At 61.0% G+C, this 17,521-nt stretch overlaps 3 protein-coding genes across 3 annotated transcripts; 1 reads left to right on the top strand and 2 right to left on the bottom strand.

Annotated features, from left to right (window-relative positions):
• Window positions 1-3,178: 3,178 nt before the first annotated feature.
• LOC148055952 (mid1-interacting protein 1-B-like) lies at window positions 3,179-4,492 on the bottom strand. Its single transcript, XM_087758045.1, has 2 exons — window positions 3,835-4,492; window positions 3,179-3,558 (listed from the first exon to the last, which is right to left on the bottom strand). The coding sequence occupies exon 1, from the start codon at window positions 4,252-4,254 to the stop codon at window positions 3,853-3,855; it is 402 nt and encodes a 133-aa protein (XP_087614171.1). The 5' UTR covers window positions 4,255-4,492; the 3' UTR covers window positions 3,179-3,558; window positions 3,835-3,852.
• A 2,836-nt stretch (window positions 4,493-7,328) lies between these two features.
• On the top strand, window positions 7,329-8,469 carry LOC104022741 (mid1-interacting protein 1-B). Its single transcript, XM_009476494.2, has 2 exons — window positions 7,329-7,813; window positions 8,090-8,469. Exon 1 carries the CDS (start codon window positions 7,394-7,396, stop codon window positions 7,793-7,795), a length of 402 nt encoding a protein of 133 aa, XP_009474769.1. The 5' UTR covers window positions 7,329-7,393; the 3' UTR covers window positions 7,796-7,813; window positions 8,090-8,469.
• Window positions 8,470-14,279: 5,810 nt separating this feature from the next.
• NDUFC2 (NADH:ubiquinone oxidoreductase subunit C2) lies at window positions 14,280-16,746 on the bottom strand. The gene is made up of 3 exons (XM_087758071.1): window positions 16,549-16,746; window positions 15,337-15,480; window positions 14,280-14,454 (listed from the first exon to the last, which is right to left on the bottom strand). The coding sequence occupies exons 1-3, from the start codon at window positions 16,685-16,687 to the stop codon at window positions 14,405-14,407; spliced, it is 333 nt and encodes a 110-aa protein (XP_087614197.1). The 5' UTR covers window positions 16,688-16,746; the 3' UTR covers window positions 14,280-14,404.
• Between the last annotated feature and the right edge of the window lie 775 nt (window positions 16,747-17,521).

Raw genomic sequence — 17,521 nt, 5'->3', positions numbered from 1 at the left:
CTGAGGTTCCTCCCCACCAGAAGCCACTGCAGCCAGCTCCTGGGCTGACAGCACGGGGGACACCAGTCAGGGACAGAGCCAGCGCCAGCGCTGGGGAGGCTGGAAGGCACCTCTGGAGGTGACCGAGTCCAACCCCCACTCAAGCAGGGTCAGCAACGGGACCAGGTCTGGTTGGGCTTTGGATGCCTCTGAGGATGGAGACGCCACCGCCTCTCTGGGCAGCCTGTGACAGTGTTTGACCACCCTGACTCTAAGAAAAAAGGAAGGGTTTTTTGATGTTCAGATGGGATTTCCTGCGTTTCAGTTTGAGCCCATCGCCTCTTGTCCTGTCACTGGGCACCACTGGGAGGAGTCGGGCTCCACCTTCTCCACAGCCCCCATTAGCTCTTTATCCACGTAGGTGAGATCCCCCTGAGCCTCCTCTTCTCCAGGCCGAACAGTCCCAGCTCTCTCAGCCTCTCCCTCCTCAAATGGAAAACGCTTCAGTCCTTTCACCACCGCCGTGGCCCTTCGCTGCCTCTCTCCAGTCCGTCCGCGTCTCCCTTGTACTGGGGAGCCTGCGCTGGACCCAGCGTCTGGCTGAGTCGCGGCAGGGCTGAGCGCTGGGAAGGATCCCCTCCCTCCGCCTCCTCCCGGGAGGCCGGTGGCTGTCCTTGCCTGGAGGACGCCTTGCTGGCTCACGGGCAACTTGGGTAACCGGGGAGGCAGAGCTGGGGGTGCGGGTGTGAATTGGGGGTGCCCTCCCCCTGGCACCTGCACGGGCGGGCGATGGGCAGCAGCAGGGGGTACGGCGGAGGCCAGAGCACCCCCGAGTCCAAAGGCAGGAGAAAGGTGTTTGGAATTTCTTACTTATTTAACATTTTGGGTGGAATCTGTGCTTTATCTCTGGTCTTCCTGAGGCTGAGCCTGCGTGCCCAGGTCACTGCTTTCTGGTTAATTCAATATGTCGATAACCAGGTAGAACTAAACCTGCAGTCCTGATCTGCTTCAACGATGTGAACGGAAACGTTCATTTCCCCGTGGCGGCTGGCAACAGTGCCGGTGCCCCGGGAGCCTTCCCAGGGCAGCACGGAGCCAGCATCCCCCTGCCATGCCGGAGAGGGCCTGATCTGCCCCGTCTGCCCTCGTCGTGCCAGGGACGGGCGCTGGGCTTTCGAGGACAAGGACCTTTTCTGTAAACATCTCGCGTCTCTTATCAGCCACGTCCAACAGCGGTGGCCGGCAGCCGGGCACCGCCGGGGCTTGACGCATCCCCGGGGGCGGCGTGATGCAATGCCCCGCAATCGGAGCAGGAAGGGACCTGGGGGTCCCGGGGGACTGCAAGTGGCCCAGACATCCTCAGCGTGTCCTTCCAGCTGTCCCACGTCCCAGACCTCTGCTGGGAACTTCTTGCGTCTCTCATCAGTCAGGTTCAACAGCGGTGGTGAGCGCGTCACCCGATGTCCCGTTATGTTACTTCCCCGGGGCACCACGAGCCTTTCCAGCTGCCCAGCGCTGCCCAAGCCAAAAGCCATTGCTGGAGGTGACCGCAGGCCTTCCTCGCTGTGACCACCGTCTTCTCCAGGTGACACAGGTCCCGTCCTTCAGCTCCAGCCAGGTAGACACCAGAGGGACATCACCTCCTCCATGGTCCTCACCTCACGGGGAACTGATGGTCCTCCATTCCTCATGGTTCAACAGAGGCAGAGGAGCTCCAAAGGTGGGTTGGAGACCTCATGTCCATCTTCCAGCTCCACTTCTCCCCTCGCCTGTGCTATTGCACCCCAGCTTGCGGTGGCATTGCAACGGGGACGGCTTAGGTGTCTCCCAATATCCCCCTTGTGCTCCACTTTCTCTGGATAAGACAAGGCTGCAACCTTGCCAGGGTGAGGGACAACACGAGGGCAGACCTACTTCAAAATCCTCGTGCTGGCTGGGAGCAGTCGTGTTTGCCCACGTGTTGAGGGACTTGGTGCTCGGCAGCTGCTTTCATAGTAAAGCAAGCCTTCTGGGCGGTGGTGCAATGAGATCCTCGGGTCTCTGCAGCCCCAGCCCCGGTGTTTGGGCAAGCCTTCCCCCAACCCACCGTGCTCTTGGGCAGCCCTGCCACAGCCATGGCTCGGGAAGGGGGACAATCTCACCCCACGGGGCTCCATGTCCACGTGTCCCCAGGTGTCCCCAGGTGTCCCCATTTCATCCCCGGCTCTTCCTTCTGTCTGATCCCCCCATGTCTCTGCCTCTCCCCGGCCCAAACTCTCTGGGACCGTCCTTGTCCTTGCTCAAACCTGCCTGGCACTCTTTCAGGAGTGGGAGGGCTCCCAGTCCAGCCCCCAGCTGCCATCCCCTCCCGGAGGGGTCCCTGCTGTCCTTCCCAGAGCCATGGAGTTGCCGGAGCCCCTCTCCAGAGCCCTCACCCCCGCACCGGCTCCTCAGCCGCTGGTGGCTGGTGTCCATGTCCCCGCTGTAGGGAGGATGAGGCGAAGCCAAGCTGGTCTTGAGAGCTGGGAGAAAAGTCCCAAACAGGCGAGAGGAGACGGGAGTCTCCATCATAACCCAAACCCGGACATGGGGTTGAGGTCCTGTCAGCGCTTGTGTCCCCGAGGGGCTGAGACCTGCAGCTCCGCTGCTGTTGGGGCCGGTCCCCAGGCTCAGCCCCGCTTGGGGCCGCTCCGGGGCAGAAACTCTGATGGGCAGGAGAAAAAGGTGTGGGGAGCTTTGGGGCACAGAGCAGCACCAGCCGCGGTGGGACACCCCCGGGGAGACTCTGAAGAGAACCCCGACCCTGGTGACTGTGTTGTGCGTGGGCTGATGTCTCCCTCCCTCCCTTCTGCGGGCACAGCAGCGGGGCTCAGGACAAAATTCTTCACACTGGCGGTGGTGAGGCACTGGCACAGGTTGCCCAGAGACATCGTGGGTGCCCCATGCCTGGAAGTGTTCAAGGCCAGGTTGGATGGGGCTCTGAGCAACCTGGTCTAGTGGAAGGTGTCCCTGCACACAGCAGGGGATTGGACTAGAGGGTCTCTGAAGGTCCCTGCCAACCCAAACCATCCCGTCACTCTGGCACTCTTTGTCCCTTCCAGTTCCCCATGATTACACGGGAAAGCCCCCTCCCAGCAGAGCCAGCGTCCCCCTGCCCCACGCCGGGGCGCTCCCCGAGGCTGCAGCCGAGGGAAAGCACCGCACCGACAGCGGCTTCACAGGGCTCATTTTATTAGCAAAGGTTGGGGAAAATGCCCCTCGGAGTCCAGGTACCAGCTGGAAAAGGGCTCGGCAGTCGCAGAGGACCGTCGGAGGTCGGGGCAACTGTGCAACGCCGCCGCCTTCGTGCCGCTCTTTGAAAATAAAGAGGAGGGCACGGGGTGTGCGGCTCTTCTGACGGACCTCCCAGCACGACCAGATGCTTCTTCCTATGAGGATAAGGCACCATCTGGTTCTCCGGTGGTCCCAGCCGTCGCCGGCGTGCGGTGCCAGTGCTGGGAGATCAGCTGCCGCGCTGCGGGGAGGGCGAGCGGGGCTGGGGAAGAGGCCGCGATGGTCAGCGATGGGGACGTCCTCTCCTTCGTGCCACCAGCACCCATCCTGCAACAGCAGCTGTCCTTAACCCCAAAGGCCATCCCAGGGAGATACCTCGTCCACCGGCCCCGGGTCCGTAGACCTGAACCCCTGGAGTCTCTGCACAGAGGGACGGGATGAATCCCCTCCTTCGGCATGGAGATCTGCAGCATTTGAGGGGACAGCCCCCATTTCAAGGCTTCTCCCAGGAGATCCCCACCCCTGCAGTGGGGGGACCTCCCCAGGGACGTCGGCCACCCCTTGTCCCGGTGCCCCGGGGCTCCGCGTCCCCCCAGCTCTTACCTGGCGGCTGGGGCAGGGTCACCAGCTGGGCTGCCCCTCGCTGGGGCTGATCTGCTCCAGGATCTGGCTGTACCTCCGGGTGAGGGCGTTGGTGTCCCTGGTGAGGTGGGTGAGGACCTGCTGCAAGCCGGCCAGGTGGTGGGACAGGCGCTCCTCCAGCTGGGCGTCCATGGTGTCGTCGTCGTCCGAGGACGTGTCGGTGTTGGTGCCGGTGCCGGCCGGGCTCTGGTCGGTGACAGAGGCCAGGCCTTTCTCCACCACGGGCTTGATGGCCTTGAGGAGCTGGTAGCGCTCGTAGAGGTCCGTGTGGCCGCCTGTGGCCGGGGCCGCCCCCTCCTGCTGCGGGAAGACCCCTCGGAGCAGGCTGGGGAACATCACCTCCTGCTCCATCTTCTGGGTGGCCAAGAAGTACTGCTCCATGGTCCCGCTCCCACGCCTCCGGCCACGCTGGTCTGGGCTCTTCTCGGGGTGCCGCCTGCTCCCCGTCCCCACCGAGGGCTTTTTATGTGGGGCCGGGGCATGTCCCTCCTCTGCTGTCCTCTGCTGTCCTCTCCTGCCAGCCCCCAGCCGGGCTGGACGGCCGCGGGGCCGGGCTGGCTCCAGCCCAGCTGGGGCTCGGCCACGCCGTGTCCCTGGCTCTGTGCAATCTGTCCTGGCCCAGCCTCCCCGTGGCCTTCGCCCGAGCTGGCCGGGGGTCCCGCTGCATCCCCAGGCCCGGAGCGGGGCGGCGAGGAGGGGAGGTGCCCGGGGCCTCTTCCATCCTATCCCAGTGCCCTGGGAGAGCAGGGCCAGCTCCTGTCCCACGGTGCGGGCAGGCTGCGGGCAGCAGTGCTGCTGGGGGGCCGTCACCCCTGCCCCCTCTTTGCTGTCATGCGCTCGGGACGTGAACCCTCCGGGGACATTGAGCAACCCCCGTCTGCAACTGCTGACCTGGAGGCGGTGGCAGCTGCTGGTTTGGAAAATCTCCCTGGGGGTGCGCTGCCATGCGGGGTCCCACGTGGGATCCTGGCGACAGGGGATGGGGACAGGGATGGGACCAAACGCTGCCAATGGGAAAGTCACGCAGCACGAAGCTGTTGCTTCCCACGGAGGAGCGGGAACGGTCCACCACCTCCCCTGCTGCCCCCATTGCGGGGCAAAGGCCACGGCTGGAGCAACGGCCAGCACTGCCCATCCCCACAGCATGTGGCAATCGGGGAAGACTCTTCTATTTGGGGAAAGGCCGCAAGGTCCCTTGTCCCTTTTGCAACCCTTGATGGTGGCAGCTCTCCCTGCTCCCTCCCCCCGCCATTTCCCAGCCAGATGCCTGCGCTGCCACCCATCCTCTGCCTCCTCAACCTGTCCCCTCCACCCCTCTTGTCCCTTCCAGGGTGTCCCCAGCGTTTCTGGGTGTCCTGCTGCGTGGCCCAACACCGCACCGAGGTGGGCAGGTGCTGCAGGCCCCATGGTCGTCGGGCACCTGGGCCACCATGGAGCTTCCTGGAGGTCCATGGACGTCCTAGTGTCCCCCAGGGTGGGCACAGTGGTCTGCATTCCCCCTGAGGCTGGAGCCTCACCGTGGGGTTCGTGGAGGACACGTTGGTCTGCAGCCACTAGTGACAGTCATCAGCCTCTGCTGGGAGATGTCCTTCGCCCTGGGGACGCGTGGGCAGGTGCCACCTCAGCCAGCCCCCGGGGAGGGGGCTCGATGCCATGACTCTGTGGGACGTGAGGTCCCTCCCCAGGCACGTTCTCAGCCCACGGGGGCATCTCTGACCCAGCATCTCCACCTCTCCTGGGGCAGCTGGGCCAGGGACAGCCTGGAGCAGGGCTGTGCTCAGCACCCCGGGGCTGTGGTGCCTCAGTCCCCCACCTCTCGGTGGTGCCACGGGGGGATGTGACAGCAGGCAGTGCTGGGGACGACACGGGGACGCTTGGGGGCACATGTGTGGTGGCATTTCCCCCCCTCTGAGCCGTGGCTGGGGACGGGCTCCCCAGGAGGATGGCAGATGGGGGGGAGGCTTGACCAAACGCTGGGTCTGCGGCTGCAGAGACCGATGGATTTCATTGCACCTCCCAGGGGGCCCAATGTCCCTGAGTGGCCTCAGGGCCCATGGTGGCTGTGCCAGGCTCCAGCCCCGGCCCCTCTCCCCCACTCCTGCCATCGCTGCTGGCAGCAGCGGCTCCCCCCAGCCTCTCCCAGCGGGATGTGGGGGGCCCGTTTTTGGCTGATGGGGTCCCCGGAGGCACGGGGAGGGTTTGGGAATGATTCATGTCGCAAGGACGGGGATCTGGGGAGCGACCTGGGGCTGCAGAGCCCCTGTAACCCCCTGACCCACTGCCCCAAGTGCTGCGTCAGCTCAGGAGGATGATGCCGAAGCCGAAACAAGGAGCAGGGGGGCAGAGTGTCCCCTGCATCCCTCTGCCCCCGGAGCCCTGCAATGTCCCTGCACCTCCCAGCAGCTCCGCAGTGGCCCAAACCCGCAGCGTGGCCAAGCTCCCGGCTGGCACCTGCACGGGGCCAGCAGCACCCACGCACCTCGGCGTAGTGCAGGGTCCTGCAGCAGGACACCCAGAGATGCCAGGGGCACCCGGGAAGGGATGAGAGGGGTGGTGGGGACAGGTCTGGGGAGGGTGGGCGGCAGCGTGGGCACCTGGCTGGGACACGTCGGGGCGGTGGGAAGGCTGCCACCACCAAGGGTTGCAAAAGGGACAAGGGACCCCATGACCTTTCCCCAAATAGAACAATCTTCCCCGATTGCCACACACCGCAGGGACATGCGGGGACAGGCAGCGCTGGCTGCTGCCCAGCCGTGGCCTTTGCCCCAGATGGGGCAGTGGGGAATGGCCCCGTCTGCACTCCCCCGCTGGCAGTGACAGCTCCGTGCCATGGCCGCAGCAGTTTCACATCATGGCGTCATCCCTGTCCCGGTCCCTGCGCATCTGGGGAAGAGCCCAGGAGAAGGTGATGTTTCTGGGGACCCCTGTGGCTGGGCACCAGCTGGCTCCTGTGTCCCCAGGCCCCCACCTTGCAGCGCATCCCCAGTGGGATTTTCCATACATCTGCAGACGGGGGTTGCTCAATGTCCCCGGAGGGTTCACGTCCCGAGCGCATGACAGCAAAGAGGGGGCAGGGGTGACGGCCCCCCAGCAGCACTGCTGCCCGCAGCCTGCCCGCACCGTGGGACAGGAGCTGGCCCTGCTCTCCCAGGGCACTGGGAGCCGGGGGGATGGGATAGGATGGAAGAGGCCCTGGGCACCTCCCCTCCTCGCCGCCCCGCTCCGGGCCTGGGGATGCAGCGGGACCCCCGGCCAGCTCGGGCGAAGGCCACGGGGAGGCTGGGCCAGGACAGATTGCACAGAGCCAGGGACACGGCGTGGCCGAGCCCCAGCTGGGCTGGAGCCAGCCCGGCCCCGCGGCCGTCCAGCCCGGCTGGGGGCTGGCAGGAGAGGACAGCAGAGGACAGCAGAGGAGGGACGTGCCCCGGCCCCACATAAAAAGCCCTCGGTGGGGACGGGGAGCAGGCGGCACCCCGAGAAGAGCCCAGACCAGCGTGGCCGGAGGCGTGGGAGCAGGACGATGGAGCAGTACTTCTTGGCCACCCAGAAGATGGAGCAGGAGGTGATGTTCCCCAGCCTGCTCCGAGGGGTCTTCCCGCAGCAGGAGGGGGCGGCCCCGGCCACAGGCGGCCACACGGACCTCTACGAGCGCTACCAGCTCCTCAAGGCCATCAAGCCCGTGGTGGAGAAAGGCCTGGCCTCTGTCACCGACCAGAGCCCGGCCGGCACCGGCACCAACACCGACACGTCCTCGGACGACGACGACACCATGGACGCCCAGCTGGAGGAGCGCCTGTCCCACCACCTGGCCGGCTTGCAGCAGGTCCTCACCCACCTCACCAGGGACACCAACGCCCTCACCCGGAGGTACAGCCAGATCCTGGAGCAGATCAGCCCCAGCGAGGGGCAGCCCAGCTGGTGACCCTGCCCCAGCCGCCAGGTAAGAGCTGGGGGGACGCGGAGCCCCGGGGCACCGGGACAAGGGGTGGCCAACGTCCCTGGGGAGGTCCCCCCACTGCAGGGGTGGGGATCTCCTGGGAGAAGCCTTGAAATGGGGGCTGTCCCCTCAAATGCTGCAGATCTCCATGCCGAAGGAGGGGATTCATCCCGTCCCTCTGTGCAGAGACTCCAGGGGTTCAGGTCTACGGACCCGGGGCCGGTGGACGAGGTATCTCCCTGGGATGGCCTTTGGGGTTAAGGACAGCTGCTGTTGCAGGATGGGTGCTGGTGGCACGAAGGAGAGGACGTCCCCATCGCTGACCATCGCGGCCTCTTCCCCAGCCCCGCTCGCCCTCCCCGCAGCGCGGCAGCTGATCTCCCAGCACTGGCACCGCACGCCGGCGACGGCTGGGACCACCGGAGAACCAGATGGTGCCTTATCCTCATAGGAAGAAGCATCTGGTCGTGCTGGGAGGTCCGTCAGAAGAGCCGCACACCCCGTGCCCTCCTCTTTATTTTCAAAGAGCGGCACGAAGGCGGCGGCGTTGCACAGTTGCCCCGACCTCCGACGGTCCTCTGCGACTGCCGAGCCCTTTTCCAGCTGGTACCTGGACTCCGAGGGGCATTTTCCCCAACCTTTGCTAATAAAATGAGCCCTGTGAAGCCGCTGTCGGTGCGGTGCTTTCCCTCGGCTGCAGCCTCGGGGAGCGCCCCGGCGTGGGGCAGGGGGACGCTGGCTCTGCTGGGAGGGGGCTTTCCCGTGTAATCATGGGGAACTGGAAGGGACAAAGAGTGCCAGAGTGACGGGATGGTTTGGGTTGGCAGGGACCTTCAGAGACCCTCTAGTCCAATCCCCTGCTGTGTGCAGGGACACCTTCCACTAGACCAGGTTGCTCAGAGCCCCATCCAACCTGGCCTTGAACACTTCCAGGCATGGGGCACCCACGATGTCTCTGGGCAACCTGTGCCAGTGCCTCACCACCGCCAGTGTGAAGAATTTTGTCCTGAGCCCCGCTGCTGTGCCCGCAGAAGGGAGGGAGGGAGACATCAGCCCACGCACAACACAGTCACCAGGGTCGGGGTTCTCTTCAGAGTCTCCCCGGGGGTGTCCCACCGCGGCTGGTGCTGCTCTGTGCCCCAAAGCTCCCCACACCTTTTTCTCCTGCCCATCAGAGTTTCTGCCCCGGAGCGGCCCCAAGCGGGGCTGAGCCTGGGGACCGGCCCCAACAGCAGCGGAGCTGCAGGTCTCAGCCCCTCGGGGACACAAGCGCTGACAGGACCTCAACCCCATGTCCGGGTTTGGGTTATGATGGAGACTCCCGTCTCCTCTCGCCTGTTTGGGACTTTTCTCCCAGCTCTCAAGACCAGCTTGGCTTCGCCTCATCCTCCCTACAGCGGGGACATGGACACCAGCCACCAGCGGCTGAGGAGCCGGTGCGGGGGTGAGGGCTCTGGAGAGGGGCTCCGGCAACTCCATGGCTCTGGGAAGGACAGCAGGGACCCCTCCGGGAGGGGATGGCAGCTGGGGGCTGGACTGGGAGCCCTCCCACTCCTGAAAGAGTGCCAGGCAGGTTTGAGCAAGGACAAGGACGGTCCCAGAGAGTTTGGGCCGGGGAGAGGCAGAGACATGGGGGGATCAGACAGAAGGAAGAGCCGGGGATGAAATGGGGACACCTGGGGACACCTGGGGACACGTGGACATGGAGCCCCGTGGGGTGAGATTGTCCCCCTTCCCGAGCCATGGCTGTGGCAGGGCTGCCCAAGAGCACGGTGGGTTGGGGGAAGGCTTGCCCAAACACCGGGGCTGGGGCTGCAGAGACCCGAGGATCTCATTGCACCACCGCCCAGAAGGCTTGCTTTACTATGAAAGCAGCTGCCGAGCACCAAGTCCCTCAACACGTGGGCAAACACGACTGCTCCCAGCCAGCACGAGGATTTTGAAGTAGGTCTGCCCTCGTGTTGTCCCTCACCCTGGCAAGGTTGCAGCCTTGTCTTATCCAGAGAAAGTGGAGCACAAGGGGGATATTGGGAGACACCTAAGCCGTCCCCGTTGCAATGCCACCGCAAGCTGGGGTGCAATAGCACAGGCGAGGGGAGAAGTGGAGCTGGAAGATGGACATGAGGTCTCCAACCCACCTTTGGAGCTCCTCTGCCTCTGTTGAACCATGAGGAATGGAGGACCATCAGTTCCCCGTGAGGTGAGGACCATGGAGGAGGTGATGTCCCTCTGGTGTCTACCTGGCTGGAGCTGAAGGACGGGACCTGTGTCACCTGGAGAAGACGGTGGTCACAGCGAGGAAGGCCTGCGGTCACCTCCAGCAATGGCTTTTGGCTTGGGCAGCGCTGGGCAGCTGGAAAGGCTCGTGGTGCCCCGGGGAAGTAACATAACGGGACATCGGGTGACGCGCTCACCACCGCTGTTGAACCTGACTGATGAGAGACGCAAGAAGTTCCCAGCAGAGGTCTGGGACGTGGGACAGCTGGAAGGACACGCTGAGGATGTCTGGGCCACTTGCAGTCCCCCGGGACCCCCAGGTCCCTTCCTGCTCCGATTGCGGGGCATTGCATCACGCCGCCCCCGGGGATGCGTCAAGCCCCGGCGGTGCCCGGCTGCCGGCCACCGCTGTTGGACGTGGCTGATAAGAGACGCGAGATGTTTACAGAAAAGGTCCTTGTCCTCGAAAGCCCAGCGCCCGTCCCTGGCACGACGAGGGCAGACGGGGCAGATCAGGCCCTCTCCGGCATGGCAGGGGGATGCTGGCTCCGTGCTGCCCTGGGAAGGCTCCCGGGGCACCGGCACTGTTGCCAGCCGCCACGGGGAAATGAACGTTTCCGTTCACATCGTTGAAGCAGATCAGGACTGCAGGTTTAGTTCTACCTGGTTATCGACATATTGAATTAACCAGAAAGCAGTGACCTGGGCACGCAGGCTCAGCCTCAGGAAGACCAGAGATAAAGCACAGATTCCACCCAAAATGTTAAATAAGTAAGAAATTCCAAACACCTTTCTCCTGCCTTTGGACTCGGGGGTGCTCTGGCCTCCGCCGTACCCCCTGCTGCTGCCCATCGCCCGCCCGTGCAGGTGCCAGGGGGAGGGCACCCCCAATTCACACCCGCACCCCCAGCTCTGCCTCCCCGGTTACCCAAGTTGCCCGTGAGCCAGCAAGGCGTCCTCCAGGCAAGGACAGCCACCGGCCTCCCGGGAGGAGGCGGAGGGAGGGGATCCTTCCCAGCGCTCAGCCCTGCCGCGACTCAGCCAGACGCTGGGTCCAGCGCAGGCTCCCCAGTACAAGGGAGACGCGGACGGACTGGAGAGAGGCAGCGAAGGGCCACGGCGGTGGTGAAAGGACTGAAGCGTTTTCCATTTGAGGAGGGAGAGGCTGAGAGAGCTGGGACTGTTCGGCCTGGAGAAGAGGAGGCTCAGGGGGATCTCACCTACGTGGATAAAGAGCTAATGGGGGCTGTGGAGAAGGTGGAGCCCGACTCCTCCCAGTGGTGCCCAGTGACAGGACAAGAGGCGATGGGCTCAAACTGAAACGCAGGAAATCCCATCTGAACATCAAAAAACCCTTCCTTTTTTCTTAGAGTCAGGGTGGTCAAACACTGTCACAGGCTGCCCAGAGAGGCGGTGGCATCTCCATCCTCAGAGGCATCCAAAGCCCAACCAGACCTGGTCCCGTTGCTGACCCTGCTTGAGTGGGGGTTGGACTCGGCCACCTCCAGAGGTTCCTTCCAGCCTCCCCAGCGCTGGTGCTGGCTCTGTCCCTGACTGGTGTCGCCCGTGCTGTCAGCCCAGGAGCTGGCTGCAGGCTGCCGTGGCTTCTGGTGGGGAGGAACCTGTGAAAAGAAGGCTGAGGGGAGCCCTCATCGCTCTCTGCAACTGCCTGAAAGGAGGCTGCAGCCGGGGGGGTCGGTCTCTTCTCCCCAGGAACAAGCGATGGGACGAGAGGGAACGGCCTCAAGCTGTGCCAGGGCAGGTTTAGGTTGGATATTAGTAAAAACTTCTTCACCGAAAGGGCTGTCAGGCCCTGGCCCAGGCTGCCCAGGGCAGGGGTTGAGTCCCCATCCCTGGATGGATTTATAAGATGGCTAGATGTGGTGCTTAGGGCCATGGTTTAGTGGTGGCCTTGGCAGTGCTGGGGTAATGGTTGGACTCGATGATCTTAAGGGTCTTTTCCAACCTAAACGATTCTGTGATTCTATGATGCCAGCATGGCTGCTTTCAGCAGCGTCCAAGAGGCTTTGATTTGGGGCAGTACTGGGGCCAGAGCTGTTCAGTATCTTCATCAATGACACAGACAGCGGGATCGAGTGCACCCTCAGCAAGTTTGCAGATGACACCAAGCTGAGTGGTGCAGTTGACACGCCTGAGGGACGGGATGGCATCCAGAGGGACCTGGACAGGCTGGAGAGGTGGGCCTGTGTGAACCTCATGGGGTTCAACAAGGCCAAGTGCAAGGTCCTGCACATGGGTCAGGGCAATCCCTTGTATCTGTACAGGCTGGGGGATGAAGGGATGGAGAGCAGCCCTGAGGAGAAGGACTTGGGGGTGCTGGGGGATGGAAAGCTGGCCATGAGCCGGCAATGTGCACTCGCAGCCCAGAAAGCCAAGCGTCTCCTGGGCTGCATCCCCTGCAGCGTGGGCAGCAGGGCGAGGGGGGGGATTCTGCCCCTCTGCTCCGCTCTGGGGAGACCTCCCTGGAGCCCTGCGTCCAGCTCGGGGGTCCTCAGCACGGGAAGGACATGGAGCTGTTGGAGCGGGGCCAGGGGAGGCCACAGCAATGCTCCGAGGGTGGCACAGCTCTGCTGTGAGGACAGGCTGAGAGCTGGGGGGGTTCAGCCTGGAGAGGAGGAGGCTGCGGGGAGACCTTGTAGCAGCCTTCCAGTACCTGGAGGGGGCCTACAAGAAAGCTGGAGAGGGACTTTTTACAAGGGCACGTAGGGATAGGACAAGGGGTAATGGCTTTAAACTGAAAGAGGGCAGATTTAGACTGGATCTAAGGAAGAAGCTCTTCACTACGAGGGTGGTGAGGCACTGGCACAGGTTGCCCAGAGAAGCTGCGGATGCCCCATCCCTGGAAGTGTTCAAGGCCAGGCTGGATGGGGCTTGAGCAACCTGGTCTGGTGGAAGGTGCCCCGGCCCGTGGCAGGGGGGTTGGAACCAGGTGATCTTTGAGGTCCCTTCCAACCCAAACCATTCCATGAATCCGTGATAAATACAAGCATTGTGGATGTCCTGCCTCGTGCAGAGCTTTGAGGCTTTAGACTAGATCTTTTTTTGAGATTTAGACTAGATATAAGGAAAAAAATTTTCACAATGACAATGGTGAAACACTGGAAGGGGTTGCCCAGAGTTGTGGGAGATGCCCCATCCCTGGAAACATTCAAGGCCAGGCTGGACGGGGCTCTGAGCACCCTGATCTGGTTGTAGATGTCCCTGCCCATGGCAGGGGGATGGACTGGATGGGCTTGAAAGGTCCCTTCCATCCCAAAGCATTCTGATTCCGTGATTTCTGCCATTGCCCCTCCAAGGTCTTTCCCTCACGCTGGGACCATTCATGATTCCTTGCAGCCTGGCTCCTTCTTGGTTTAAAAGCCCCTTTTGTGATTTCCTGGTCGCCATTCCACCCAGCCGATGGCCATCTTCCTCCTTAACATAACCAGAGTTGGGCAGGACATCTTCCACTAGATCAGGGCGATCCAAGCCCCGTCCAACCTGACCTTAAACGCTTCAAGGGATCCCCAGCTTCTCTGGGCAACACGTTCCAGCATTTTACCACCTGCGTTGTAAGGAATTTCTTCCTTACGTCGACAGCAATGGCGGCATTTGGAGACGCTGCACAACGTCGCACGGGGAACACGGCAGCGTAGGAGGAAGCCAGGGCAGACACTGAAAACCAGCGTAGTTTGGGAATTAGATAAAAAACGTTCACAAGTGGAGCGGCTCAGCTGGAAGTGTTTCGACCTCCAGAGGTGCCAAGCACCCTGCAGTGAAATTCAAAAGAGCTGCAGATCCTCGGTGCACCTGGAAGGCGTTTGGGTTCGGCGTGTGGGTTCGGGAGCCAACAAGCGAGTGAGAAAGCAGAAAGGTTGGATCCTGATCCCCAGCAAAGAAAAAGCAACGTAAGAATGCAAAATATAGAGAGGGAATTAATTAGGGAGAGCATCCATGCTCGCTAGCGGGACAGAATTCATTTCCCAGCGTGGCTTTGGCTTCCGTCTACGGGGGCTGGGCCAGAGCACGCTCAAGGGTTAGGGGAATCGCCAAAGAGAAATAAAAAGGAGGAATTTGCGTAACTACTTTCTGGGATTTTTATAAGATACATACTGCATGAACAATCTTCCATTTTCACAATTAAAATAACTGAAAAAGGGGTGAATCAAAGTTATTATCCTGTTACAAGTACCAGACATCTGTGTATTGATACACCATAATGTAACAGAAGAACAAATAATTAAACACTAAGCACTTAATCATAGCTTTTATTACACGAAAGCGAGCAATGGTTCATTTCCCAAGCCATGGACGGTTGAACGGTTACAGCCAGCCCGCCGAAGTTCTCGGTACGGAATTAGGAATCTGGAGAAATCCTCAGCGAACTGGGTAGAAATCCTCCAGAAGCTCCCCTATTCTTCTCTTTTCTACAAAAGGCAACGGGGAGAGTCACGAAAACCTAATCCGCATTTGAGATCGATTCTGAAGATTTTTAATATTAAGTCTCAAGGTTAACAAAGCCACCAAAATCTGGTTTTTGCTACACTACCAACGGCGAACTATCAGCTTGCTGCATAAACTAAATACCCAACTTCTTTTCCATAGGGCTGATCCCTGTGAAGTGATCTCAATGCTAACAGTTCTTTATTTCTACAGATTCCTTCCAAAATGGCATAATGTGGATTATAACCCAACAGCCAGAGGCACCTAGACTGTATTTTATTAGAAAATAGACAATTTTCACCTAAAATTTACCATTACATTGCTGGGCTTAGTGATTACATTTAGTAAAACGCTGTTTTTCACCAAGGCTCTAAGCCAGCAAGAGCCAACGGCGCTTCAGCTTCCTGATGTTTCTATTTATTCTTTTTTCACCTGCTCTGCTTATTTTCTGAATATTCATCGCATCGTTTTTACATCGACACGCACTGCAATTTTACAGGAATAAACAGTAAAATTGTGATTTTACCAGAATAAAACCTGTCATTTCTCATTTGCATTATTTCTCCTTCACTGGCACAAGTTGGGTCTATTTTTTTTTTTTGGCTCTGCCATTTTTCTATTAACATAAGCTTTTAGGAGGAAGAGTTGGTCATCAAGGCAGCTGATCAGCTCAATAAAAATATCTACTTTCACATCACTAAATCCTTAATACTGTTGCAATTTAGATTGTGAATAAGCAGGAAAAGAATTAGCAGTCCGTACGACTTGCTAGAAAAGAACAGATCCTGCAAGCAGCCCAGCAACATCTTTACATACATTAGCACTTATTAATCGGAGGTCTTTCTTAAAGTACCAACTTATTATACCTGCTGCCTTAAAGTCTTCCGGGTGCTGCCTGATGTACTCAAACAAGTCTCTGTCCAGCTTGGCATGTACGTACTCCGTACGTTTAGCAAGGTAATAGCCAACAAACCATCCCACGGTAGCGAACAGGATCTGGCGGTGAACACCTGCAGCAGGAAGAGAAGCGTCCCCCTGTCTCAACCCTTCTCCCGGCCCCAGGGGGGCCCCCACTTTCCCCAGCCCCCCCAGACACTTCATCCCCGCACGCCCCAGTTCCTCTTTCCCCACTTCGCCCCCACAGCCGGACCCCCGGGTCCCTACAGCACCCTCCACCGTGGCCCCTGCCACCTCCCAGACAGTCCCCCCCTTTGCCTCAGGGCTCCTTCCCCTTCCCGCCCCCCCCTATCCCTCAGGGAGTCACCCCAAATCTCCTCCACCCCCCTACGATGCCCCTTTCTCCAGCCCCCTCCTATTACCTCCAGTCCCACCCCGCCAACAGACCCCTCACCTCAGGGCCCCCTTCCCTTCGCTCCTGCCCCTACAACCCTCAGAGTCACCCCAAATCCCACAGAGCACCCCCTTTCCCCATCTAACGCCCCCAGTCCCTCACCTCAGGGCTCCGTTCTCTTCCTCTGCCCCTATATCCCTCAGAGTCACCCCAAATCCCACAAACCCCCTTCCCCAGCCCCCCCAATCCCCTCTGCCTCTCCAGCCCCTCACCTCAGGGCCCACTCCCCTTCCCCCTACCCCTATATCCCTCAGAGTCACCCCAAATTCCACCTACCCCCTCCCCAGACCCACATACCCCCTCTAACCCCCCAGCCCCTCACCTCAGGGCTCCCTCCTCTTCCCCCACCCCTATATCCCTCAAAATCACCCCAAATCCCACCTACCCCCTTCCCCAGCCCCCCAGCCCCTCACCTCAGGGCTCCCTTCTCTTCCTCCCCCTATGTCCCTCAGAGTCACCCTAAATCCCACAAACCCCCTTCCCCAGCCCTCCCAATCCCCTCTAACCCCCCTAAATCCCACACACCCCCTTCCCCAGCCCCCCAATCCCCTCTGCCTCCCCAGCCCCTCACCTCAGGGCCCCCTCTCCTTCCCCCTGCCCCTATATCCCTCACAGTCACCCCAAATCCCACCTACCCCCTTTCCCCAGCCCCCCACTCCCCTCTCCCACCCCAGCCCCTCCCCTCAGGGCCCCCCCCCACACCCCCCCGGCCCCAGCCCCGCCGCACCGGCTCGGATAACGGGGCGGTGGTTGAAGCCGTTGTCCAGCAATGCCGCCACCCAGCCGGCGAAACCCAGCCAGGCCGAGCCCTTGTTGAGGAGGGGAGGCGGCGGCAGCGACCGCGACTCGTCCGGCAGGAACACCATGGCGGCCGCCCCGCCGAAGGTGACCGGGCGGAGCGGTGCGGCAGCGCGCTCCCTCCGCCGCGCCCGCCTCCGCCGCGCACTCGGGTTCCGCCGCCCTTCCCCGTTTTTAGTTATTTCACCCCAAAAAAACTCCCCCTCCAAACCCCCATCCCACAAACCCCGCCGAGATCGGGCGGCTTTCCCGGGGATCGGGTGGGGGTTCCCGCAGCCCTGAGCCCTCTGGGTGAAACGAGTCATCCCCACTGCCTGCACAGTGCCAGGGAGGCCGGTCTGTAATTAAATTAGGGTTTTAATTAAACCCTAAAATCAAAACCAATTCCTTTTCAGAGCTCTTCCTGCCAACAGATTAAACGCTAAGACCTACAGTGTCATTACATTTTTTTTTATTACTATAAAAATCTCATTAAACCAGTTGCAACAGTAGCGGGATTGACATAACCAGTTGAACACACCGCAGGCCCTAAAGCATTCCCAGCCTCTTTCCTAAAAACCTTATTATTTAGCTCTTCTCGGCACAGGAGGAGGTCGGGCTGTCACCGCTCCTTGGCGGGAGATGCCGAAGTTGAAGGAAGAGGCCTTGCAGGATTTTGGCTCGACTTGGAAAGGCGCTGCCGGAGAAGAGCCAGGAGGTGGTTTTTTTGGGATATTACCATTCCCCGATGTCGGACGGCACCTGTAGACACCTGGACTCATGCAAAACGCTTGGCACTGTCCTGCACGACATCCTTGCCTCTGAATTGGAGAGACATGGATCTGACGGATGGCCCGCTGGGTGGATAAGGAATTAGCTGGATGGTCGCATTCGAAGAGTTGCAGTCAACGGCTCGATGTCCC

This window comes from Nipponia nippon, unplaced genomic scaffold (genome assembly GCF_047370975.1).
Source record: "Nipponia nippon isolate SJK-2023a ecotype South Korea unplaced genomic scaffold, ASM4737097v1 scaffold_2, whole genome shotgun sequence".
NCBI classification, from domain to species: domain Eukaryota; kingdom Metazoa; phylum Chordata; class Aves; order Pelecaniformes; family Threskiornithidae; genus Nipponia; species Nipponia nippon.
The sequence above is the reverse complement of the archived record's forward strand: the minus strand, read 5'-3'. Positions and strand labels throughout refer to the sequence as shown.